This window comes from Thunnus thynnus, chromosome 5 (genome assembly GCF_963924715.1).
Source record: "Thunnus thynnus chromosome 5, fThuThy2.1, whole genome shotgun sequence".
NCBI lineage: Eukaryota > Metazoa > Chordata > Actinopteri > Scombriformes > Scombridae > Thunnus > Thunnus thynnus.
The window spans coordinates 10,576,158-10,603,380 of record NC_089521.1 but is presented as its reverse complement, the minus strand read 5'-3'; the positions used below and the strand labels follow the sequence as shown (position 1 = coordinate 10,603,380).

Here is a 27,223-nt window from a genome sequence, read left to right as displayed (position 1 = left end):
GGAAAATGTATAGATTCAGTGGTAGAGCCAAGACAAATTAAAAGTGTAGTCCAGTGACGTAATATTGCCCTTTCATCAAGTTGGGGGACTCAAAATAGGGAAGTGAAAGAAAAAATGGTCGAACTTTTAAGGCTATATTTTTGTGCAAAGCATTGCGTCCTACATTTCCCATAATGCAGCTGAAAGCAACTTTCTGTTAGATGTTCCCTGCTCTGTAAAGGTAAATGCTAGATTGGATGGGCCAGAGGGATGAATTCTCATGAGTGCAGTTAGGTTATGGTTAAGGTTAACATACAAATCTTGCCAGAGTTTTGCAAATCGTCCCTCTGACCCATCCAATCTAGCACAAACCTTCTGTAAATGCCCACACACAGTTTAGGTCACCCTATTGACATCATGGGGGGGGTTATTTTCTCGTACCCCTTGATATCTTCACAAGACATTTTCTTAGACATGACAAAGCTACTCAACCGTTTGCACAGAGTGAGCATACTCACCTGGTCAGGTGAACTAACCTCCGTGTAAAATCAGTGGAAACCTTCCTTTAACCTGGTTTCAACATTGGTGGTGTTGATTGATGGGAGGGCAGTTAACAAAATAAAATCCGAAAATAAAACCCACAGCTAAAATATTGCGGTTTGTTGCCAGTTCTCCTCACACAGACACGCACATATTACCCCCAAGAAATAAATGTTTTCGAGGAAAAGTCTGATACGGAGTGTACGCGTTACTTACTAAAACATATTTTATTCATGCACTTAGTCTGAAAGTAGACTAACGAAGCTTGACTTCCTGGGTTCGTCTCTTTCATTAACTTGACGCAGATTCAGTGTGTGAAAGTTGGGAGAGTGAACAGCTGCTAACTCAAAAATGATTGCTTCAAGTTTCAGGGACTGCCAGGTCAGTGATGGGGCGTCAGAAAGAGTGACAATATAAAAAGATAAGTTTTAGCATGCGTAAGGAGACGACATGCGCCGTTTATTCGTAGTTTAACTAGCTGTTAGGCTAATTGACTCGCAGGATAAATAGTGTTTTTAGCATGTATGAGATTGACGGTAAATTAACTGTTAAAGCGAAAATGTGGCGATGTTGATTGGGTGGGTTTAAGCCGTGGACGTATTGAGGATGTTTTTATCAGATTTCACCCGCTGCTGCCACAACTCGTGACCAAAACATTCAATGAAATGTCCGCTAGTGATTTTTCCTTTATTGGGAGTTTTGTAGTGTTGAAATATCTGGTATAACGTTAACATTAAACCGTTTATTTCGTGGGCTGACGTCATTAATCAACCGATAACCTCTGCACATTGAAGGTTAGCGTTATATCCGTGTGCCCCGTCTTCATGGTCACCGTGTTTAAACTCCGTGTCAGTGTTTCTGAAGCCCGAATCTACACTGCTTTACAATATTTCTATCTGCAAAATAACGCTTCTGTCCCTTACAGGCATGGAGGGCAGAGGGTCTTCCTTTGTCCACCAGCAGTAATGAGGCTTGTAAACTCTATGACGCCATACTTACTCAGGTAGCCCACCTTTACACCTTGTACATATTTACACCCAGATACAAGCCTCTTCCCTTCATGCATGCCGCATGTGTTACGTGTGCAGTTAAACATCTCAATGCTGTTTGGCTCCTAGTATGTGAAATGGCGTAACGATGAAACCCTGGGAGGATTTGATGGATGCATTTCTGCTATCAAGGCAGCTGACCCTAACTTTGGTAACACCACCAGTTCACTTTATTTAATTTTTGTTTACCAGTTGAATATGACAACTCTTTCAAAGAAGGCCTAGCCAAGAAGCAACATCAAGGAGTTGAAAAAAGTACAAAAGGAGACACAAGTGAATTTAAGGTTAAAAGTTAAGGATAAAAAAAAGGCAGGGATGAAGGTAAAAGTGCTAAAATTATGTGCTACAGAAATAGCCTAATTAAAAACGACTATGCACCTCTATACTTTAAAATAAACAACAATTAGGTCAATTCCTTCAAGTTCCCTTTAATAGGGAGTTCTAGGTAGAGGGAACAGCAACCATAAAAGCCTTCCTTATCATCTCTCATGTTTTGGGTTCATTAAACAGTGTGAAATAAGGGTCAGGTAGTCTGAGTAATCTAACAGGAACATTAGGAAAAAGGCAATTCTTCTCAGCTGAAATACTTAAGACATCCTCCAAACAGACTGTCTTAACTGTGGATGTTATAAAAAAAAAAAGCACAGGTTTAATTAGTAACATTACTGCCAGTTACACAGCCCTGGCATTTTACATGCTGGCTAGCTGGAATGGCTCACTGGGACATTAATGGAATATAGGCATTGTTAATGATATTATTGACACCAGTGCTTTTCTTGCTATGACAAGTCAAAATTTCCAATATTTTGCCAGGATTTTGTTTGTGTTTTTACTGTATAATAATGTCTTGTTGTATTGTTTGTTGGTTAGATAACCAACACTGCACTCTTACAGCTTTCAAAGCGCAACATTTGATGAACGCTTGGGTAATGAGCGATGACTTCCTGTGCTATCATTTGTTTACCAAAAGCATTGACCCATATATTAATGTCATCAAATTGATTGGACAATTACTTGAATAAACACCATTTTTCATACAATAACATGGAGGTTAATTTTCCTCAGCAGGGATGGTGGATACTTTAATCTCTTTATTTGTTTATTGAATTGGTGTTAATCTATTGTGACTGAGATTAAGATACTGCCATGGCTGCCTTGTGTAGAATCATCTGTCTTGATATATCTGTGCTTGGTAACCATGAATTGTTAAAAATAAAATTAATGACTGGGATAAGCATAGAGCTTGAAATCAATACATAGTGAGTTATGAGTCATCAGGGCACACAGTGGGATGAACATCTTTAACACTTTATTCATCTCCTGTGAGAGATGAACAGAAGTTGAGAGACCTGTCTTAAGTAGAAAAGGCAGTTATGTAAAAGCTACCCTCGAAGGGAGACCTTTACAAGTACATGTGATTCAATATTTTGACTGTTATACTGCAGTGAGAAAGTCCAAAAAGAAAAGACCAGTGTTATCTTTTTTCCCTGTAGTTATGGGCCATGTGATCAGTACGGGGCTGGAGCTGGTGGGAACATCGAGCTCCACCCGTCTGAATGAGCGACTGGCCAGCGATGTGAGGAGGACAGTGGAGCTGGCCAACAGCCAGGACATCACCCCCAGAGAGAAGCTCCATGTCAAGGCTATGGAGTTCTTCTCACGTGGGTAAGATCCAGAGCCAGGTTGGAAACGGACAGGAAATGCAGATGAAACAGATGGATGAATAAGAATTTGGATATATGAGGCCAGTGGCTGCCAAAAAGGGGTCCTCAGACTACAAGTGCCCTTTGAAGTTGTAACAGGAGATCCATAGAAACATGAGAGATATTTTTTAAGTATGCATTGCTGTCCACTTGCAAGGGGTTTTAAAAAATGTGTAGAATTCTCCCCTATCTAATTGTACTGCTTGAAACAATTGGCAAAATAAATAACATTTCATTTCAAGATAAAGCATCATTGCATAGAAATTAAATACAGGTTTGAACTTGAACAGATTATGGTTGAAATGTTCATAATAGTACATGAATACAAAATTTATAGCTCAAGCGATACCAAATTCTTGAGGCCCATATTGATATTTAAGAGTTTTAGAAATCTGACAACGATCTTTCAGCTATTATATCCGTATATATATTATATCCATATTTTTTAACATTAAGCAGAACATAAAATGTTTTGACAAGGATCCCTTCAATTAGTGTTTAATGAACTGTAAAAAAGATATGTACTGAGGGGGACATTTTACAGGTGAAAAATTAACTTGTTTGTGCTTTTTGGTGGACAACTATGTAATGGCAACTGTTTTGAAACTGTCTCAATATATCTTTTTACATGAATGCTCTGTACATTTCTTCTTTATTGGCCAACATACTGCAAAGTATATGCTAATTCCAATATATCCTGATATCAGCTGACATATTCAAGACAGTCTGCATGCAGGCCACCTCTGTAGGGATGCTTCAGGTGCAGGCTCCGCTCTCATGGTAGCTCCTCTGTCAGGACTGGAAATGCCACCAAAATAAAACAAAATGCACAAGACGACGCCTCCGCTGTCAGGAAAAAAGACCTCAGAACTCTCGGCTGTCACGGCAAACACAGTTTAACATGATTTTGTCAGTGATAGGCTATATGTTAAATAATTCTGCCAACGCAGTGACATTAAAGTGTCCTATGAATTCTTTAAATGTAGCGATATATATACAGTATCTCTCAACATACCATGTAAAGTGATTGACTGCTAATATAATCATACATATTGATTCAATAATTATAGGCTATCAACATAGCAGTATTATGTAAATAAAAAAAGAGCTTTACATTAATGTAATATATAGAAAAGTTTTCTTTTTTTATGTGAAATTGACTTAATGAGCTGACAATAGCCACTGTTGGAATAATAGCTTGACTAGATAACATATGGTAGTTACAGTTACTTAGAGTTACATAAACTAATAACATAATGTAAGCTATTTTAACAGCACAACTAGTACAGAGCAAAACATTCAGAATGGTGGATGTTTTGGATAATGCAAATTTGCCCGTCACTGTTGTGTAGAGGAAGCTTCAAATAATGACCAGAACAGGTGTCGTTCAAACTACTACTTTGCTTGCCAATATACTGCAGTTTTACAGAAAAGAAAGTAAACAACAGACTTTGCGCACAAATATTCAAAGCTGCGACAAAGCACAGGTTAGGTTACTTCCTTGAAACTTGAAAATAAAAGCATCCCTGTATGTAACTCAGAACATATTTTCAGTATTTTGTCCATAGTAATACTGAATAAATATCATTACCAGGTTTCTCATTAATTCTCACATTTTCTGTAAATACTACATGTAAGATACCAAATGTGAAGAAAAGACAGAGTCAGAGTTAATGCTCAGTCATGATGCTTTATTGGCATTTAGCCTACAGCTAACTCTGCTAATGTTGACACAGGTAACAGAATACACAGAGAACAACTATGGAAACCTGCTTAAGTTGCTTAGAGCACAACTCACAACAACAATGCCTTACACTTCATTTTGTAACATTTCTTTGATAAAGCAACTAAACATGAATTTCCTTTTATAAAACTACTTTAAAGTCACAGTCAAGTTGTCACTGCTGTTGCTGCCCAATCTGAGTCAACTGTAGATGTGAGTTGTGCATGCATCATGGTAGGTTTCATGTGAATAAGCAGATACTGGAGTCTAACCAGTAAAGCAATCTAGCCAAATTTAAAGATTTCTTAACTGTACTAGATTATATAAAAGCATGGATCACCTTCTCACAGTCTGGAAGCATACACTGTGAGTTCACTGCTGATCTCAGCACAGGAGAGCTGGAGGAACACTGCATGAACCAAAAATAATAACCTCTGTCTTTATTTTCTTAATATAATAAAGCTGGGTATCATCAGCATAGCATAGATAAGAGTTTTTTTGTCTGAGTATAGGTCTGTAAAGGACAGACAGAGGGATAAATTATAGTCTTGAGAAGATACAGCATTTATTAACTGCCACACTTTAGCCTTTATACTGTACATTTACTGCCAGATTAACAACTTACTGCTAACCTTTTCCTCTGCTCCGCTCGCATCCACTGTCACTTTTCTGCTGCTTGCTCTCTCACACTCGCTCAACCACACTCTCGCACTATTCACAACCCTATTCCTTAAAGGAGCTACGCTAACCTCATAACAGTACCATTAACAACATATTGATATTAATGATTGTGTGAAATTTTAGCAGCAGTGCTCATAAATGAATATAGGGGAAAAACTGCACTGTGTACCATAAACTGTTCTGTAAATTTCAGCTGCAGTCTAGCAAGTAATATTTCTATTTTATCCTCAGTGTTTTATTTCCCTTTGGTATTGTGTGATATACTGTAGGAGCTCAAAGCATATTGACATTTTTGTGGTTGTCATGGTATACTCGCTCTGCTGCCCCTCACAGAAGTGTTTATGTGTTTTACAATGACTCATGTTTCTTACAGAAATTTTCCCAAGGCCTGTGATGCATGGGAAGACATTCTGGTAGATCATCCAACTGATATGCTGGCCCTCAAGTTTTCCCATGATGGCTACTTTTACATGGGAGCCCAAACCCACATGAGGGACTCGGTGGCCAGGGTGCTGCCCCACTGGAAACCACATATGCCTTTGTCCAGGTACAGAAGACATTAATACGTAGCATATACAAGGATTGTGAAAGTCACACAATGACGTACAATGACGTGTAGATGCTAATAGATCTGTTCAGTTTCAGAGTCAGCAAGTGAAAACGTGTAATGGTGTGGGTGTTGTAAGGAAAGTGGTTCTCTCTGAGAAGGTAGAGAATGTGTTGGTGATTTAACCGCACAGTCCTTACAGTACAACAGAGAGTAATTTCTCACACAGGGGGTACAAGCTAGGACCATGCATGCACATCCAAACCACAGAGAGCAGGTGCTGGGTTGAAAATGAGCAAATGTCGAAATAAACAAATCAACAGCTCGAACACTGCAGGGCTCCAATGTCCACTTATAATTTATTGCACCAAGGTGACGTTTCAAGCACCGCTGCTCTTCATCAGACTCAAGTGACAAAGCACGATGCCATCTTAAATATATACAAACGGGTGACAAATTAAAGGAAAAACCGATACAGGTCTAAATGCTGGTGCCTGTGTTATGCTGTGGGGACATTTTTGCAGGCCTGGTTTGAGTCCACTTGCCCCCTCAGAGGGAAGGGTCACTTCAAATCAATACAAAGTTGTTCTGAGTGATCACCTTTATCCTATGATGAAACATTTCTGTCCTGATGGGAGTGGTCTGCCAAGGTAGATTGAAGCTGTTCTGGCAGCACGTGGTGGCCCAACACCTTACTAAGACGCTTTATCTTGGTTTTTCCTTTAATTTGTCACTGTTTGCATATCATACAAGTCACATGATACAGTACCATGACCCAGATCTCCAATGTGACAGAAATAATAAGTATAAAAATGTATATATGCATCCATAAATACATACGCACACACACGCATACACACACACATAAAGATATTGTGTGCATGTATATATACATACACACAACCATGGTAGTGTACATAGTTCTGCATACATAAAGTTCAGAATTCAATGGTGTAGGATAACACTCAATAAATCTCTCCAGAAAAAACAATATGTGCAAAAATATATTATATGTACAAAGATATATACAAAAGCATGTAGAGAGGAATACACTCAATAGGGTATCCCTGACCACTATCAGGCTTGTAGGCTGTCATCAAGTGTGGGAAAATACTAAAGAGGTACTTCTATTGGTGCAATATTATTAACCAGAGACTGCAATTTTCTGAAGTGGTCCCAGTAATATTTGCTGGTAAAGTCTACTGAAGTAGCACATCACATGACATGACTGAGCTATGTTTGAGAAAAAAAAAAAAAAGGTTATAAATGCAGTTGCAAGAACAACACTTTCCACTCATATCTTGGGATGTTTGATTTGAATTATCTGTTAACTCCCCCTGCTCTTTTATCTGTTTCACTCTTCGGCTGTTTCTTGTTTTTCACTGTGTATTGTGTGTTTTGTTAGAGTGATTGTTCTTTGGGGTGCTTTAACTGTGTGCTCTCCCTTCTGCCTCTGTGCATCTATTTTCTACCTCTTTCCCGGTTGACAATCATAGAGTTTGCAGTGGAAATTGTGAATGAAAGTTTTGACAGCACTTTGAGTGCAACTTCAGGAGGCTTATCTCCAACCAGTTACCACAGTTGCAGTCAAATCAAGTGCACCTGCAGAGCAGCTGCCCCACATTAAACTGATATCACAGCCTACATGAGTCACATGTTTTACCTGCAAGCTCGTGTTTTAATGCTGTTCATCGTTTGTGATGCGAAAATGTCAGAGAAACAAAAAACTTGTGTCCTGGTGTTAGTTCAGTTATAAAATCCAAACGCACTGCAGAGCGTCTCTCCTGCCGACAGCTGACAGCGCTGTCAGTGGGAGAGTCATTCGTACTGGACGGTAGAGGAGGAGATGCAGAGACACTGGTATGCGTCTGTTTAGCCGACTTCGCTGCATTTAACACTTGAGCTGAGAGCGTCAGAGCTCACAGCAGGAAACACTCTACATCGCGCTACTTTCTGCTGCTTCCATCATCTTGTGCCGATTCCTTTTTGAAAGAGTAATGGCCAATGGGGAAACTCCAACACTGGGCTGGCTGACCAATGGTGTAACTTCATCACTCACTCAGGCACTCAGTCACTCAGGGACATAGCCTCGGTCTTCACCCTGCAATCATGCATGTCCTTTATGGGAGACAACTTGCTTAAAGTCAGTTATTGTTTTCCTCAACATCCTTCCTTCTAACACACATAGTTGAAGTATATAGATAAATCAGACCAAGCTGAATCCACCTCATATTTCATTTAAACATTTAACGCTCACATTCAAGCCTTACAACAATAGCCTCAGGCAATATCTGTATAACAGAGATTTTACTGAGAGCTTATTGTCACAGTATTACCACAGTGAAAATAAAAGTTCCTAAATAGCACTAATGTGAAGGCAGTAATCAGCATGATAGAAAGTTTGCACTGATCAAATGATTATGTTGACTATTTGAAAAACAAATAGGAGTCACTTTAAATCATTATTTATTGTTATTGCTGGACGCATGTTGTTTCAGAAAACCTGTGTCCGCTTTTCATCATCCAGAAAATCTAACAACTCCTATCATAACTCCATCATAACAACTCCAAATAAATAGTTGTAGTTAAAGTTTACCCTGCCCTTTATTTTGTAATGAAAGGTTTTTGTGTGTGTGTGTGTGTGTGTGTGTGTGTGTGTGTGTTTTCTTTTTCAGCTATCTGAAAGGAATGTATTCCTTTGGTCTCCTGGAGACTCGATTTTACGACCAGGCTGAGAAAGTAGCCATGGAGGTGAGATTTTTCTTCTCCATTATAGTCTGTTGTACACAGTGTTGCCCTGTTATTGTGGCTGGGTGGTCCAGGCTGATTGTGTCAGTTCAATTCGGCAAGTAATTTGCTGTCAAAGACCAATAATAAGCAGTTCATCCCGACCTCAGCAGCCTGACTCTTCTCTGCTGAATGTGTAATGCATACAAAGTAGTTGAGACTTGAGGGTCACTTGAAAAAAGATTGGGTGACATCAGAGACAGTAATGGAGAGTTAAGCATACCATTATTTTTAAATTGTCTTCTTATTCTACATCTGTATTCTTTCTCTTTGTGTCCAACTGTAAAATCTCATCCTCTTGTGCAGGGCCTTGCTCTGACTCCAGACGATGCTTGGTCTGTTCACGCTGTAGCCCATATTTATGAGATGAAAGCAGAGGTGGACAAAGGCTTGAAGTTCATGGAGGGCAGAGAGAAAGATTGGCAGGTACAACCACTGGCACTGTGATTTTTCTGATTAATCATATGAGTAACCTTGTACAGTTCTGTGGTGATTGTCAGAGTCCACTGAATTAAATTCTAAGTTGAAATAGCCTCAGGAAAAATATTTCAAATATCTGTTGTTTAATTCTAGGTATCTGACGTATTGGCCAGTCATAACTATTGGCACTGGGCACTATACTTCATCGAGAAGGTAAAGATTATAATGAGTTTTCTCAGTCAAGCGCATAGTTGGCAGTAGGATTGTTTGTGGAACTTGTATTTATGATATCATTTCCCATGGGTAATTTGAAGTCTAGAGTTGATTATATTGCAAGATTAATTTGTGTTTGCATCTGTGCAACACAATCTATCAACCCGGCTTGTCTCTCAAGTATGAAGTTATTCAAATTTGACTTTCTCACCTCCTCCTCCACAGGGGCAATATGAAGCCGCTCTGCAAGTGTACGATTCTCAGGTTGGTTCTTGTTGAAAGTTTATGTCCAGACTTTAATGGTATAGTTGTATGAATACATGAGGACTTTTAAGAGTCATGCATGTACCAATACACAGGGGGATACAGACTAAAAGCAATGTGTTGTGCTTGTTGTGAGTCAACAGGGCAAGTGAGAGCAAATGGAAGTAAAATCTATGTGAAGATGTGAAAGCCAAGCAACAACACTCCCCCCCCTCCCTACCCTCCCCCTTCTATGTGTCAACTGCCAAAGCTGATTATCTTTTTACTCAAACGCTCTAAACTTAAGCTCTTTGGTGTCCTGTACCTTACAAGAACATTTCATAATGTTACTTACCACTGTGATACATTTGAACACAGAAATTCTTACATCACGTTAGCTAAAATTCATGAATGTTTAATTACTCACGTCAGGGGAATCCCGCAAGATATAAATGTGTCTTTTTTTTTCTTCTTCTTCTTTTTTCGAAAAACGTTGTCGTTTGGAGATAGTTGCATGTTATATTCTTCAGTGTTCGAGGTGAATGGTAAAAGTGCACCCTGTTTCCCTAAGGTATTCAGACGTTGTAAAGCCACAGGATCCATGTTGGACATTGTAGATGCCAGTTCAATGCTCTGCAGACTGGGAATGGAGGGTAAGATACAAGCTAATATGGGAATGAAGGGTGACTGCAAAGTCTAATGTAAGATAATTTTAAGATTCTAAGTGAAACTGCTAATGAGGTGAGACAATCACAGTTATTATACCTCATTAATCTGAAACTCAAGCTGCTGTTTCGGAAACAGGTGTAATTAGCACACCTCAGACCAAATTCAAACAGAAATGGAGATTACATGGCCTGATGACATTTCAAAAAATATACTTTTCTCAAAATTTTGCAGCCTTAATGCATGAACAAGCAATGTTTGTTGTGTGGGTGCACGTCAGGTGTGTCTGTGAAGGACCGTTTGCGGGAGCTGCTCCAGGTAACGCAGCCTCACACCGATGATCATGTGACCTTATTTAATGACCTCCACTTCCTCATGGTGTCGCTGGGAGCTAAGGAGACCGGGACTTCTCAGCGTCTGCTGGAGGGCCTCCAGGAATTGGCTAAGTAAGTTCCCACACCATTTCTTCTCTTCACTGCACACCTCAACGCTGTCAGCCTTGCATAAGAGCCACCCAGGCCTTATTTAAAACCGACAGAAACAAGGCTGAGAGTAGGATGGCGAGATGCAGTCAGAGAATTCAGAGCTGCAGTCCAGCTCAGAGACCAGGGTCTTTCCTCTGTAGCAGATGTTGTAGCAGCAGCTGCCGCCTCTAGAGTTTTGCGGTTATAATGTGTTCTGGCATCCTGACCATGGACAGCTTGTGCTCTCCATTTCGTCTGGCACAAAACCCACAGAAACTCTGCCATTTAAAACCAGTTCTTTAAATTGTCATGTTTTTCACTGTTATGCAATAACACAAAGTCACAAGAGTTTGGGAATGATGCACCTTCGGGGGGGGGGAGCAGCTCTTGAAAGAGTGAAAAGTCCATTTCTAAGTAAGGAATGGAAATTTTCTCAACTTAGCTCTATTTTGAGACATCAGGCAAGCTGCAAGAAAATGTTTAAGCTTTGCATTTATTTAGTTCCATCACTCACACACACCATGTCACTTGTGTTACCTTGGTTTGGTTGGATTGCACAGTTTTACATAATCCATACTTTGCTATAATGTAATTTTACAGTCAGAGGCAGTCAGTCTAAGCATTAGCTAATCCAGGAAAGCCTTACAACAGTATGGAATGTCTGGCCATAGGGTGAAGTGAATCCTACTCAGATGTTAATGTCTTTCACACTTAAGTAGAATAATATTCTAATACCCCTGTCAGTCTGTATTGTGACACCCCTCCCACTGTCTAGAGGGTTGTCTTTGCCAAGCTCAGCAGGTTATTGGTTGACAGGGGAGATTCGTCTGCTCATCTAATTCCCCTCGTTCTTTCAGGCTATAAAAGCTGGCCCATATGCCCACTCTTTCTCTCTCTTCCTACAGCTGATATCCACCCTGCATCATTTTCTGTGGCTTTTGCACCGTCAACATCTCCACCGCAGAGATGCCATACATCCAGGCGCTGTTTCCACTCCCTATAGTTGATTTGTGTTGACTTTAGTTTTAGTAGTTTTAGTAAATGATGTTCTAGGTATACAGTACCTCTTGTGAGGTCTCCCTCCTTGTCACATTCCCTGCTTGACAGCCAGTTTGACAGTATAAATAAACAAACCTGGAGCTTTTTCTGTAGATTTTCATAACTTTTACATTATAACATATTTGTTATTATAGAATAATATAATTTTTAAATTTTTTTAAATAATCACTCGTATATTAGCATAATTCATGTTCCATTTCAATGAGCTATAGAGTTTCTTCTGTAAAAAAAAAAAGGGTCCCTTATTGTCTACAAAGCAATTTGTGACCAAGTTTTTTTTAATATAATATAACCACATATGTTTTTTTTTCGAAAGAACTACTTTCAGAATTGGTTTAATAATGATAACATATTTATATAAATGTAATTTATATATGTAATTAACATGTAGCATGCTTGTTTCCCTCTCGATGAAACAGTTTGGTGAGGGGTATATAAATGAACAGGCATACTTGTGCACTAAACCTTTCAATTGTACCAAGAAATGTTTTTTCTTTGCTTTACCATTTCTTTTCTTCACAGGGAGCCAGGGGACAATCAGCAACATCAGCTGGCTGGAACTATAGGTGTGCCAATGTGTCAGGCCATGATGGAGTACAACCAGGGCAACTACAATCGCAGTGTGGAGCTACTATACCCTTTACGCTATGGCATAGTAGACATAGGGGGCAGTGATGCACAGGTAAATTACACAGAAATGGGTAGCTGTGGCAAACTCAAAGCAAACAAGAAAAATCAAACAAAATCAAACACAGACCCAACTGCAGTTTTTTATGCACAGTTGAAAAATGTTGAGCCTTGAGGTTTTACTTTTTTTTTTGATATCATTTATCATACTATATTGTGTCTTTGTGAGTAAAACAGAACTCCCTACTGTGAAAATAGGCCAGAGGTGAAGAATGCTCTGCACAAGAGCTACAGCTTTTCACTCTATGAACATACTACATAGTGTGAGAATGTGGGGCACAGTGAACCAACATGAATAATGAATCTCTGTGATGGATGCTGATGGACTTTATGCATTTTATGTTCTTTGTGTTCAGGAAACTGCTCCCTAAGGTGCAACAGTGTTCATATAATATAACACAAAAGGGTTGACTCTACATACAGTGTTGAACTGGTCCTTGTTCACTAATGGGTTTGTCCACTGTTGTTTGCAGAGGGATATCTTCAATCAACTGCTTATTCATGCAGCCATGAAATCCGAAAATAAGCACCACCAGAAACTGGGAAGGTAATGCACAACAGGGATTTTATACCAAAACACAGGATGCTTCAATTTTTTTCCAATTTCACTGCTGTGTGTCTTTTCATGTGAAACTCTGCTGAGAGAATATAGAAGAAAAAAGAAAACTCTTGTGCTATTTGAACCATTGGATTTCATCATGATGCTGTACAGTTGCTGTTGGAGCTGCTGTCCACTAGAGTTTACTTTATCTACTGTCTATCTATGTGCATACAGAACACAAGCTGGATGCTCCCGTTATGTAACCCACATCCCCTGTCTGTACACCATGTTACACTTTCATTATTGATCAGGTTAGCCTCCCTGCTTGTAGTCTCTCTGAATCTGTGTCCATCTCTTTGTACTGTGTTGTGTTGTGCTGAATTCCTCCAGATGTCTTCTGGTGGAGCGCGAAGCCGTGAGGCCAAACTCCCCTCTGACTGATCGTCTGATGCAGCGAGCCCTGGCTCTTCACGACTAGACTGATTGCAAGGTGCACTGAGCAGTTTCCATGCACAAAAACATCAAAGCACCACCGTAACCTGATATGCCGGTGTTCGGCTTTAGGATATACTGCTACCAACCGAACCGGTATAGCAGTTCGGCTGTGTTGTCAAGACGTCTGAAACCTTCTTCTTGCACTCTTTTTGAATGTACATTTTCTCAAGATTATGAGCCAATATTAACCTCATGTTGTCAATGATAAATAACCTTAAACTATGATACCTAAACACAGGTTTTATATGATTTGATTATTTTAGTTAACGAATCTGACGACTCGAATCAGATTTGTCAATGTATCTTTCTTCTCATGATAACAGAACTTCATCAAATGAATTTTATTAGCAAACATATCACATTTAAATATAAATACTTTTCAGAGATAAAATCTTCATGTCAATATCAATACAAAAAACCATGTTCAAAACCAATAAATATACATTTTGTACTTTGCATGTGATCACTATTTGAGTAACACAATAAAGTGCACCACACTTGTAAGCCCCGTAGGCAACACCACGTTAAGAATAAGAAACGTCGCAGTGATACAGTAGCAGTAGAAAAGATGTCCTTGCATGTGTCAGAGGAGTTGAGCAGAGTACTGTAAGTTCTTTTCTTCCTTCCTCTTCCCCTGTGTCAGCCCACGCTCACAATACGGAGGTAATCTCATCTTGGATCTGAGAGATCAGGATCTGGGACAGCACGATGCCTGCAATCTAGGGGACAGCAGCAGCCACTTTAGATTACAGAAAAGACTCTCAGGGTCCCTCGGAAGGGTGTCGTAATGCTCATTTGGCACTGGGATGAAATGCTTCATAATGAGATAAGACTGTTGGATAGTGTCACTTGTAATAATTTTAGACTCATATTTACAGGATTACAAGACTACAAACATATCACTTCCCATAGAGCTGATCACCATGCAAGAGAACACCCACATTCGGTAGCAAACACAGCTTTTAACAGAGCTTTTCAATAATTAGCAGTTTGATTTAAATGTGGCTTGTTATGCAGACAAATCCAGTAACAGTATTTAGTCAGGATGTGCAAGACAAAAAAGAGAACTTCATCATCAGATTTACTGCACATCAAAGCAGCCAGAATACTAACGCAATTGTTTTGACGGGACTCATGGGTAATTCACATGCTTCCCTCTCAGTACAATCATCGGGGACCCAATCAGGCAGATATGAGAGCGGGAGAGATCAGGCTAAAGATCCCGTGGCAAAGCTGCATGCTGTGCGAGAGACGGAACACAATGTGACAGCACCAGAATCATTTTGATAAGTAAGCGGACTAATTATTTAGAGGCAGCTCTTGATAAGTGCTAATTTGATTTCATGGCCAATCTAACATATTGACTTGAGTTATTAACAGTACTTAATGCTTTGGGATTCGCCATGTGTTGTGCAGCGGTGTTCAGATAGTAGGAAGGAATAGTCAGTATACTCTTTTCTGAAACGCATAATTTAATGCATCTTACACCTGCAGACTTTTACCTCCGTCGCACACTAACCTGCACTTTCGATCTAGATAGTCTAATAAATGAATAATGTACTATTAAATTTTCATTAAGCCTTTGTGCCTAGTTATGCTATCTAGGTATAATCCTCCGTTTTAAATCAGTTCTATCTTGATGGCCTTACATTAACCCTACATCCTGTTGGTTTCTTTGACCTCAAATAAGATTTTTATTTGATTTTTTTTCCCCTGTGTGTATCAGGATTGGGATATTCTATACGAGACAATCCCAGGTTGTGTAGGGAAGTTGTTGAAAGCTCTCCGATTGATGCCTGAATGTGCATTAGGAAAGGTACAGACCCCTGATTGATGAAGTGTTGCTCAGACTGTTTCACAGCCCTGTCCAATGCACCATGTGAGTCTACCTTTGAGGAAGCAGATCCCCGTCAATATCTTGATTGCCACACGCTCAATCTTGTGAGCTTTCAGTTGGTGCCTGTATTGACCTGTGTGTGTTTGTGTGTGTATGTGTGTGTGTACTTATTTGAGACAAGACTAAAGTCATCTTGGCCCAGAACCGTGGGTGGTTACTGATGGCACAGGACTGTACAAGGTTGCCAATTAGTGCACAGCCTGTACGAATTGAGTGCATGAGTGTGGTTACCTGAGGCAGGGCCAGACCCAGGGCTAGAGCCCCCACCAGTAACAGATGAGACTCGATCCACATCACCGCTTTGTCTGCACAGCCTACCGGGTAGATTGACTTATTTGCTTCCAGGAAGTTCTGGGTTTGAACCCCAAAACCGCACATGGTGTTGATAACTGCCTGTATGCCAGATGGACAGAGACAGAGAATATGAGTTTTAAAAATGATCTTGTTAAGCAATTGTTTCTCTCTTTCTTTGGACCACATAAACCTGAACCGCTGACAACAATATTCAGGGGACGCTTTCACAGGCTGCTTTTTCCACACCTCTTGTGTTATTTTGTATTGACAAAGATATTAACTATTGTGACAGCTGAGGAAGAGTTTTTCAGAGGCCAACTGACTGTAGTGATTTGGAATAGAAAAGAGGAAAGGAAATGACAAGAGAGCAATACTTAGATCCAGCACAGTCACGTCTATTTGATGCGACAAGGAAGACTGTTAAGTCCCTGACGTAGCTGCGCAGTTGCAGGATATGAACAGCAGGTTGCAGCACTGCATCAATTCTTACAGTGTTTAATTGATTTTTCACCCATGTTGAAAATGGTTGCTGTGATCTGTTTTCCATGTAGCATGATGTATAATCAATATTAGTGTGATGGATCCACATGCACTCTTTAGTTTTCAGTGTTCACACAGACAAGAAGAAGCCATCAGTGGTGGCCTGCAAGCTGTATTGCTGTGTGTCTGCACAGACGTTAAGCAGGCATTTTACATGTGTATTTGTGTGAGTGCAAACATGTGTATTCATGCATGCATCGGTACACTATATATACCGTTTGTGTGCCTGCATGTGTTCTTATCTGCACACATTTAATTTTTTATGCATGTGCATGCGGTTGTGTGTGTATGTTCTGGTAAGACAAAATATCATAAAACCTTCATGAGAAGAACTTGTATTTTGCAGGAAAATCACCACTGCTAACACCGTTAAGGTTGGTCATGTTACTGTGCTGGATATGTTCATTATACAGCAGTTGGTTAGTTTCAGCTTCTGACCACTGCAGCTCCTTTTATGATGCAATGGTTGGCATATATCGTCTTATTTTAGAGACCTTTTTCCTCAATCGTTATATAATTCTTTATATATAATTCTTTTATATGCAAAGCACAAGCTGGTTGGTCATTTTCAGAACAGATTTACACGTAACCAACACCACTGAAAGGAAAAGGAAGTAATACCAGCAGCAGTTTATACCTGCAGCTGTAGACATTCTGGTGTCGCCTCCAGGCAAAAAAAAAGCTTCTGTAGTTTTGACACATTTGTGTGCTTATCCAATGTCGGAATAACAACCACTGCCTGTCTGATGTGTGGCATTGATCAAGTCAGATTCCCTTGCTTTCAAGATATTTGCTTCATTGAATCTCTTCTAATTAATAGCAGTCTGTCAGTTTGTGCGGGGTCAGGTTTTGGCATCATGTGAAAAAGCGAATTCAATACAAAAAAAAAAAAAAAACTGGAGTTGTAACTCATTTTGTCTTGCCCTACTCAATAAGCATTGAGTGACGTATGTTACTAGCCTACTCCACCAATGTAATTTTCAGTTGACATGATAGCTGCGGTACTGGTTGCAAAGAGTAGTTAGCTTAATGTTTTCACATTAGTCCAAGAAATGTCAGTTAAAAAGTTGTTACTAACTGAATTTACAACGACTTGTATAGTTGCATCTGTCTCATTTACACCCGTGAATGACATTCATACCATTTTTCTGTTATTCCGCTAATTTTTATCATTGAAGCTAGGTAGCTAGCCCCCTCTCCCACCTCCAACTTTAACTAGGTGTTTGTTTTTTTTTAACTTTAGCTGGCTAGCTATGTGGGAAGATAGCGCCCCTAGTCTTAACCCTGCCTACTAAGCTCTGATTGGTCAATTGTTTCCCTAACAGTGCAAAGCAGGTGTTAATAGGCACAACACCAGACCTGTTTTACAATACTGAACAAATCTGAGATGTTAGCTTGCACTGCAGCTAAATCATATTAGCGGAGACTGGTTTCAAATGCTATTCTACATAACACTCTGTGTCCTTGTTGACTGATACACATACAGGTTTTTCACAGAGCACGTTGGAACTCCGTTCGTCGCTTCACATTACTTAAAAAACTCCATATAGCCGACAAATTTTGCTAACTAAAATTCAGCCAAATATGATCCTTTTTTGAAGCAATGGTTTTGCTTTAAGTTAATTTAAAGAGTTATGAGTCTTTTTATATATATATGTGTGTGTGTGTGTAAAAAAAAAAAAAAAAAAAAAAAAAGAGCACACCTCTCCGGGAACAGGAGTGCAGCAGGAGTAAGGTACAGCACAGCGTTCAGAGCTGGGGTTCTCATGTGTACAATTAAAGTACAAGTTCCAAGACCAGTCCGTGTAGTTGTTCCACCCACAACACTTGAACTGAGTAAAAGGGAGAGAAAGAGAGATCACAGCGCAGGTATATATTTAGAAAAATGCTCGTACACTGTACATCCTGCCAGTCTGGGCATCTCCCATGGGAAAACCCATGCTCACAAGTGTGCCAGTGTGTGCAGATGGAGGAGGAATATCACACGAGGAGACCCACAGAGTACAGGAACTGTATGTTACACGTAGCCTCTCATGTGGAAAACCCTCACTAAGCCCAAAATAGCAAACATAAGACATGCAGTTTTGTGGTCTCTGGTTGTGGTTTCTTGGTTTAGTGCTCAGACTTATTCAATAAACCGCTATCTGTGATCAATTTGAAGACTCGTGTGATGTGGATAGCTACAGACACAAGTACAGCCACTCTAACTAAGTGGAATTGGCCAGACCACCTCTTTCTGGATGTAATCCATCAGGTTCTGCAGATCCAGGTCGTCCCTGTAGTGCACAATGGCTTTCTTCACAAACTTTCCCAAAGCATCACGAGTCTAAGAGTAGAGAGACAGGGGAGTTTATACATATAATAACAGCTTTAATATAAACATTGCCATGTTCTAAAGAAATTAAATCTGTTAAGTTTTAATAACTTCATTAAATGGTAAACAAACGTCTCTATAACCAAGCGCCTAAGGTGCTCACTGACATGGTGAAACCTTTCAGGGTGTCTGGCTCAGTTAATTACTCAGGGTGCATCTGTGGAGAATTGCAAAAAGCTTCTTTGTGAAACCTCCTTTGGATACTAATTTATTTTAATTTGCATTTTTTATTTATTGTTGTGACTATTTAAGTGTATATTGTTGCATTACCTTTTCCCGGCATATGTATTCTTTATACAAAGCCATCTTGGGATACGTGTTGCATGTGTTTTAGGCTCTACTACTATAAATGTGGCGATATGCAGCATTAGTCTCTCCGTTGAATATTCTATGCTCATGCATATGTCCATTTAAAACTTAACATAAATAATAACTCCTCTTGTTTGCATTGTATGAGCATCCTATGGGGTGTATCTCAACAAGACAGCAGAGGAGCAGAAATACTGCTGCAGCGTGATGGCTGCGGGAGGGCAGCTTAACAATGATCATAAAACCATTCAGGCCTTTGAGATCAATACACGCGATGCATACAAAACATAGAGCACATATGCAATTTTTTGTACTATCTCAGCTGTGGCAGATAATTGCTTGAACTTATCCATTTGTTATTATAATGTGGTAATTTTCAGCAGCTCCACTGGAGCTGAATAAACAAAATGAAATATAAATGAAATACTTTGATTTGATTGAATAATGTGTAATGAGGATTTCAAACTAAATGAGGTTGATTCAGACATTCAAATCATGTACTACTATATTTGTTGGCTTTCATTGTCCATTAGACTATATTCTTTATCGAGGCATTAATGAGGCCTTGCATTGTTAATATTTAGTTTTTCTATTCTCATATATAAATAGTGCTGAAAAGGTATTTAATGCAAATCTCCATTCTTTAAAATTCTGAAAACAAGGAGGGCCATGGTTGTACAGACGGAGTTCAGATGAAATATATGCTAATAGGAGCGCTGTATGCTAATAAACCGCTGAACTTTAAAATTTCATTAAGCTTGAAATGAATTTCTGTGAGCGGTTTGCTGAAGGCTCTCGGAATTGTTCGCATTACAGCCCGTGTTAGAGCAGGTTATGTTGATAAATACTGTGAGCTGTATCAAAATAGCCCAAATTTTTATCCCGGAGTAGTTTTGCTAAATTGCGTTAGGATTTTCGCAGCGATCCCCCTCCACTCCATCATCCCAGTCCTCCCTCTGTTTCTATCTTTCCACGTGGTACACTATGCTCATGGGCCTCAGAGCCCACCGTCACACCTCCCCATGTCATTAGCAGCAAAGTCTCCTTCAAGGGATCTGTTGAAATGGAACATTTGGTTCCACTTTGAAGTGCCGAAGCATTTGAATCATTTAGCGAGGAAGGATGCTGGGAGGGTTGTTAAACTGCTCTGTTTAGCAGCAGGCAGTCCGAGCGCTGACAGAGAACACAAGGGAGAGGAGAGGTATCATCAGGCACCAGGCACCTCGCCACAAGACACTGATGTCAGGGAATGTTGCCACCGCTGGCTGTTGTATTTTTTATTCTCAGTGGAACTCTAATGGGATGTTACTGTAGGAGATAAGTGGATGCTAGAGGGGGGTATCCTTTCCTTCCCCCTAGCCTCCAAATCAATCACAGGGGTCATATATTGGACTCAGACGGATAAACAGGCATACACATACATACAGTATAGCCTACATTCATGCAGTCACTGAGTGCGTTACCTGCTGTCATTCAGATACAGGCACTTTTAATCAGTGATATTATAATACAGACACAGGCACTTTTAATCAGTGATATCATAATCTGGGGATAGGGACCTCCACAAGGGGTTTACAAAATAATTACCGAAACAGAAAATGATAAACAAAAATTTGTCCACATAAAATTATGTAATCACCTCAACTTTTTATTAAACTTTTAGGGTGTTTTAAAGAGTAAACCCTGTACAATTTTAGCTTTTCAGGCTAAAAACACTCTTTTGATTGACCCAATCACAACTCACAGTCATACAACCTGTGATGAGGAGTCACAAGTATGCATGGCTTTGTATTAATGAATTACAGAAAAAGCTGGCAAACACTGCCTCAAAGGATAATTCTGTTTATTACAACTTGGGTCTTTTTTTTCTTGTGGTTTTGGCCATTGTTTCTATCAGTTATGATAACATTGTTGTCAAATTAATTGCTGAGATTTGAGAACACAGCAACAAAAAAAATTTCAGACAATCAGGTTTTAAATAAGCAAACAGTTTAGCCAGGTTTTCTAAATCTCTTTACAAGTATTTGGGGGGAAAAACAAAGTGAGTGCACCTGACATGTTGGTAATAATCACTGATTGCACAGGAAAACCGTGAACACAAGTATGGTAAGTATGGAAGGACAATGGTCTGTAAACAGAGGACAGTTTGTTTACATAGAGATACATACTGTTTTCTCTTCTATGTTTGGCTAAATTAGTAGTTTGTTTTAAACCTGTATGATTGTCTGACTGCTCATGTTTTATGCCCTGTCACTGATGATTTCTAGATCTCAGCAATTAATAACTACACTGTTATTATTGCAGATAAGAACATTGGCGAAAACTACGAAAGGCCCAAGTCGTAATAAACCCTAATTCTCCTTTTAAGTTATTTCATCTGAAGTCAGTTCAACTCAGAGTGTACTAGAGAGAAAATAGGGCTGCTTTCCTTTATTTTCTGACAGTCTTCAAAACAAACCTGATGCACATTATTTGCTAGGCTTCCAGACACCAAACACCGATTTCCACTAAAGTGCTGGTGTGTACGTATTTTTGTCTGCATTCATTTTTCTGTGTTTGCTGTGTGGCTCAGACATTGACAAGACATTCCCCCATGGGCTCAGCGGGCCCATCTGTAGGTTCAGATGCTGCACCTTATTAAGTTTTATACACTCTACTTTACAAATGTACAGAATGTCCAAAAGCTGGGAAAGAATACGCAAAATCAATGGAGCTCGGGGTCATTCCCGGTCGTTGGTGTTGGTTACTGTGGAACAGAACTGGAAACCAAATGTGACCTTATAGTGATTTGCATTGCTTTTATATTATATATAATATTGTATCTAACTAAGCTAGTGCACAGGACTGTAAGTAAAGAGGCAGATACCTGATCAGAGTAGAAGAAGCCCAGGATTGCTATGGCCAGCTGGGTGAGGAAGACCAGTGTCAGGCTGAAGGAGAACTAAAAGCAGAAAAAGACACAATATGAAAAACGCAGTCTGAGTAGGACAGAATCATAACTGACAGATTTGCCGTTACACATGAGATTTAAGACTTGGCTTTGGATTAAATGTAATTTGAGCTGCCATATCGGAAGCAACACACAGCGCCAGTATTAGTAATGTGTCTGTTATGGCTATTACTGTTTTGAGGAGGCGAATGTTCTCTCTGAGGGCTCCGATGCAACCACAGAAAGTGATGAAGAACATGACCACCCCCACCACAATTAGGATGACAGCCGGGTCGATCAGGAATGTGTCCCGCACCGTGTCTGACAGAAAGACAGAAAGAGCCCCTTCTTTATTTCTATACCTTTTTTTTTTTTTTTTACTTCTGTGAAAACTCTCTTCCTTTCTTCCATCCTTTTTCTAACCTGTATTTAAACCTCTTTCCTCCCTCACACCACTTTTTGTTTTACAATCCTCGCTTCCTACACAGTCTGCCTTCATTCTCTTGAATCGTCAATAATCTGTTGTGGATTATACAGGACACAGAAGCGTAATCAGTGGGATGAATCCAGGTTAATCCTTTTTGTTGCCCATCTACTGTATATTACATATTATATGTGAGAATAATGACAGCAGGTAAGCCAAGGATAAAGCTAAAACTCACTGATCCACTAAACGTGACATGGTGTCAACAGGTGTGTTGCCAGAAAGAGGCCACCAACACAGCTGGAGACACCGCAATGTACGCAGTAACACTTCATCACAGTTCTTTTACTCACTGTGAGAGTAAAACTGGAGATGGGAGGGACATGCATGACGAAAAGAGATCACTTACGATAGTTGTAACACAGGATAATAGACTAATTTCTTTAGAGATTGAGAAGTGTCAAAGTGTCTCATGTGTGTATGTACCTGTAGCTTTCTGGACTTTAGCGTACACCCCCATCGCAACAATCAACAAGGAGAAAACCTGAGAAAAAGAAGAAGAGAGATTTTTGAAATATGTTTTGCCACAACAAGACATGAATCAGATTGCACACACTGAGAAGATTACTCCTCTGATTGATGTGATCGTCCTTCACATTCCGCTCGGAAAATTCAACATCTGGTATTTCCAGATTGGCTGCCAAATATTGCTGCGTTCACTTGTTATGATGTCGGCATAGAAAAGGGTTTTGGGGTTGTTATTGAAATAGAAAACTGACACTTTGGGAAATCCGTGTATTCACTTTCTTGCCAAGAGTTGGATGAGATGTTTTATACCTCTCTCATATCCATCCACTAAATATGAAGCTAGAGCCAGGAGACGATTAGCACAAAGGAAAATGGCAAGCCTAGCTAAAGCTCACATAATCGTATAAATTAACACATTTTTAAAAATTTGTAAATAAAGTGCAAAAACAGCTAGTTTCCCAGGCTAGCTGTTTTCCCTTGGCTCCAGTGTTTTTTGCTGATGTAAGCTCACTGTCTCCTGGCTTTATATTTAATAGACACATATGAGAGTGTTGTCAATCTTCTCAACTAACTCTCAGCACGTAGGTGAATAAGCGGATTTCTCAACATATCAAACTATTCCTTTTAAGTTTGGGGAAGAATCTGGGATTCATAAGAACAGATCTGTGACCTGTTACAATTCCTAGAGATTCTTTATTTCAGCGTGTGAAAATACAAACTTGTCTGGAGCAAAGTGAATTGCTTCCAGTGCGCTGGCTCTGTTTTCAGCAGACTTTATTTGCATTGTGAAACAGGACAGGTGTGATCGGATTAGAGATGATGAGCCTTTCCTCAGGTGCTGAGTATACGGTGCACCTGCTGCCATGGTAACCGCGCTGGTGTATGTGTTTACGATAAACAGACAGATGGATCTCAGTGGGAAAAAGAAATAACAAGACATATGGATCTTGGCTTTAATCATCTGAATTTGGAGGACATTAATATGGAACATCGACATAGACACATATTAGGATTTTGCTTTTAAAGCAAAAATCCTCAGAATTCAGAGCTTCTGTCTTCACTTTTCCACAAGAGAGGATTGTCTGTCTTCATCTTCCTGCCAAGTAAAACTTGACCTTGGTTAAAGAACAACGGTTGTTATTCTCCCAGACTGTACTGACTGATGTTTTGTATTTTGACTATTGTAGGTGGACTATAAATAATTATTCTTCTCTTTAGTGTTTAGAACTGCAGCAGCAGAGATGGAGAGAAAAAATCAGAGAGCAGGTGAAGGAGGGAGAGAAAGCATGAGGCGGTTAGTGTGAGGAACTCAGTGTGGCGTTGATCTGTCTGAGACCTGCTCTGTGCTTTAAAAAAAAAGAAAAAGAAAAAAAAACAAGAAAACATTAGAGTAGAAAAAAATCTCCCACTGTGTAAAATATTGAACACGAAGGAGGCGTCGACAGCCCACACTGTGCATGCGGTGGATAAAGGGAAGAATACCTCCTTTAATGAGGTCTGAAAACAGTTAAAACATTCAGGCACAGACGGCCGCATGCAGTAAGTAATGGTGTTGCTTGAAGATGCATTGTTAACTGCTGAGGATGTTAAGTTCACCCTAACAGATGCCATGAAATAAAACAGTGGAGAGGGGAGAAAATAGGTGAAATTAGAGTTTCCTGTTGATTGCATTGTCAACACTAATTTCCCTCCTGTACTTGATTGTTTTTCTCACCTTGAATAACAATCTGCATGGCTTGGCTTTCATTTCCAGTCCCTGGGATTCACAGAAATTCTCTTGATTACTAATTGTGAGTGTGTCTATGTGTGTACAGAATGCCATTTGTTCAGCCCGTATAAACACGGATTTGTTTTGTTTCTGTCTGAAAAGCCTATATTGGATCTGCGGAGGTCACGAGGATCTACACTCCACGGCATAATTTGCGATGAAAACAGGTGTAATTTTTTTTATTTTGCAGACTTAATGTCCCACACGATATTTGTCATGCGCAGAATTGTTGCTTTGAAATGGTATGTCTCATCTCCCTCACATTTTTTCAATCAATAATTTGATTTGACAAGACAATAGTTGACAAAACACATCAAGGATGCACATTTTCTTTGGCACGATGGCGTTCTCAAGATTTTTGAAGCACAGTGGGTTTTTTTGTGTAGGAGCGTATGCACCTGCAGCTTCATTTGTCGCCTTACCACTGTGTATGCTTATGTATACGGGTGGCAGTGTGCATTCGCAACAGGACACACACACACGTAAACACACACACACACACAGTGAATGTATTCCAGCTCTGTTTTCAGGTTTTTCAAAGGGATGAATCAGGCTTCTCCCAGAGAATTGTGCACGGAGGTGAAAGCCAGCTGAACTGAGCCGTGGGGACACGGGGACAAAGGCCTGATGGATTAGGGCTGCAGTGTTCACTTCTGAGCCTCGCGTCTGATAAACAAAGTCAACACAGGCCAGGCTGTGTGGTTGCTAGAGCTGCAGTTTTTGCTGATTGGCTTTAACTGCGGTAAGAGCGCGGTACACTGTTTGCCCCCTCGCTGTGTCTGTGTAGGACTAGATGAGCCGGGATATGATGGAGGTGTGGGGACTTCATAGAACTACAGATGTGATCCGTGTGCTCAGAGTAGTAATGTGCCAGGGAAAGCGGGGGAGTCAGAAAGAGTCTTAACTGTGTGTGCACGTGAAAGCAACTGAGCCCTGATGATGAGGGACAAAGGCCTGATGGATGTAATGACTGCATCAAAGTGTCTCCTGTACTTTTATATCTTTCTTTCACAGTCCCAGTTGTCTCCCAGCCTCCCACTCACACTCATCACCAGCAGTGGAGCTTGTAATTTGGGACTTTTTTTTTTTTTTGTGCTGTAATGTTGGGGAAACGATGCAGTCTACAGCATAAAGCAGCTTTGAGGCTTTTAAGTAACAGTGTTTGACAGAAAATATATAGAAACATTTAGTTAAAGACTACCAGCAGGCTCACACAGTTGCCAGGTGTTTCATAGTTCAGTAGGAGTCAGTGCTCCGCTGATTTGATAAGAATGCAGCACAACATTTGCCAGAGTGATGTATGGACAATCTGCACGTCCATATATAACTGTAGTAAACTTAAAATAGGTAGCAGTGGGGAGGCTGGGCACCCCTGCTGTACTATCTGAATTACATTTCTTCATTTATTATTTATAAACTTTTTATTATTTATACATTTTTTTTCCTGTTTTTGTTTAGCTTTTGTCTATTTGCTTCAGAGCACTTGTTTTTCCTCTCCCTGATAGCTGGTGATTTATATGCTCAGAAATATCAACAATATGTGACCCAGGACACCAGAACAGCTGTGTTTGTTTATTTTTTTGTTTAGTTTTTTTTTTTTTTGTCTGCACTAGCCTGTGCTACTAGAAGAAAAATCATTCAAGAGTGCAACTCTACTCACCCAAAATAAGAAGCTGAAGAAGAAAAGAAAATATCTGATCCAGGGGTTGACGAAGGAGAACGTCTCAGCTCGATTCAGATTAAGTTTCCTGTCCATTGTTTCTGTTTTTACAGTCCGACACGTAGCGTTACAGTCAGTTTTGCTCCAAAACAGTCCCAAGATCCAGCCCCACCCCGCAGATACTCGGCCGCCATGTGAATCTGTGAGGAGGGGGTCGTTCGCGGGCCGGGTGTCATGCTGGCTAAAAAAGGGGGCATGAGGCTGTGACGCTACCCCACCATGCTGGTAGGGCCCAGAAGTGTCTATGTAGGCCGGTGGGTCAGATTACACAAAAAATATCTCTGGCTGACTGCAGCTGAATGGCCTACGAGCTTAGGAGTATTGTGAACCTGCAGCTCTCTCTATTGCTGCCTTTTTCTCTATTACCTCAAAGTTCCTGCATTCTGCTTCATAGTACCTTTACTTTCAATATCAGTGTTTATTAGTGGCGGCTGTTGACTCAAAGGGAGGAAAAGGACAGGAGGACACTAGTTGGCTACTTATCTCTACTTTCTTCTGTTCAACTTATGTCCTTATTTTCAAATGCAGGGCTGTGCAGGTGCTCAAAGTTAAAAAGGGGCACATGGAACAAGATTTTAAAACACCATACATAAACATAATTTATAGCATAACCTGTTGAATTATAGCAATCTATATTCAAACA

General features: G+C 40.0%; 2 protein-coding genes across 2 annotated transcripts; one reads left to right on the top strand and one right to left on the bottom strand.

The window, feature by feature from the left end:
• The first annotated feature begins 784 nt into the window (after window positions 1-784).
• ttc38 (tetratricopeptide repeat domain 38) lies at window positions 785-14,253 on the top strand. Its single transcript, XM_067589132.1, has 14 exons — window positions 785-900; window positions 1,445-1,522; window positions 1,638-1,719; window positions 3,062-3,233; window positions 6,049-6,222; window positions 8,898-8,973; window positions 9,316-9,435; window positions 9,583-9,642; window positions 9,868-9,906; window positions 10,457-10,538; window positions 10,832-10,997; window positions 12,597-12,756; window positions 13,235-13,308; window positions 13,693-14,253. Exons 1-14 carry the CDS (start codon window positions 871-873, stop codon window positions 13,778-13,780), a joined length of 1,401 nt encoding a protein of 466 aa, XP_067445233.1. The 5' UTR covers window positions 785-870; the 3' UTR covers window positions 13,781-14,253.
• On the bottom strand, window positions 14,123-27,223 carry tspan33b (tetraspanin 33b). Its single transcript, XM_067589133.1, has 8 exons — window positions 26,521-27,223; window positions 23,051-23,108; window positions 22,334-22,461; window positions 22,078-22,152; window positions 18,759-18,854; window positions 18,232-18,360; window positions 15,926-16,087; window positions 14,123-14,516 (listed from the first exon to the last, which is right to left on the bottom strand). Exons 1-8 carry the CDS (start codon window positions 26,614-26,616, stop codon window positions 14,448-14,450), a joined length of 813 nt encoding a protein of 270 aa, XP_067445234.1. The 5' UTR covers window positions 26,617-27,223; the 3' UTR covers window positions 14,123-14,447.

Bases quoted from the DNA above. Each gene is read 5' to 3' on its own strand.
- ttc38 (XM_067589132.1), top strand. From the start codon at position 871: ATGATTGCTTCAAGTTTCAGGGACTGCCAG. The intron at 1,720-3,061 runs GTAACACCACCA...TTTTCCCTGTAG, and splicing joins GGCAGCTGACCCTAACTTTG to TTATGGGCCATGTGATCAGT. The intron at 3,234-6,048 runs GTAAGATCCAGA...TGTTTCTTACAG, and splicing joins ATGGAGTTCTTCTCACGTGG to AAATTTTCCCAAGGCCTGTG.
- tspan33b (XM_067589133.1), bottom strand. From the start codon at position 26,616: ATGGACAGGAAACTTAATCTGAATCGAGCTGAGACGTTCTCCTTCGTC. The intron at 22,462-23,050 runs GTACATACACAC...TCTTTCTGTCAG, and splicing joins TAAAGTCCAGAAAGCTACAG to ACACGGTGCGGGACACATTC. The intron at 22,153-22,333 runs GTAATAGCCATA...TTCTGCTTTTAG, and splicing joins ACATTCGCCTCCTCAAAACA to TTCTCCTTCAGCCTGACACT.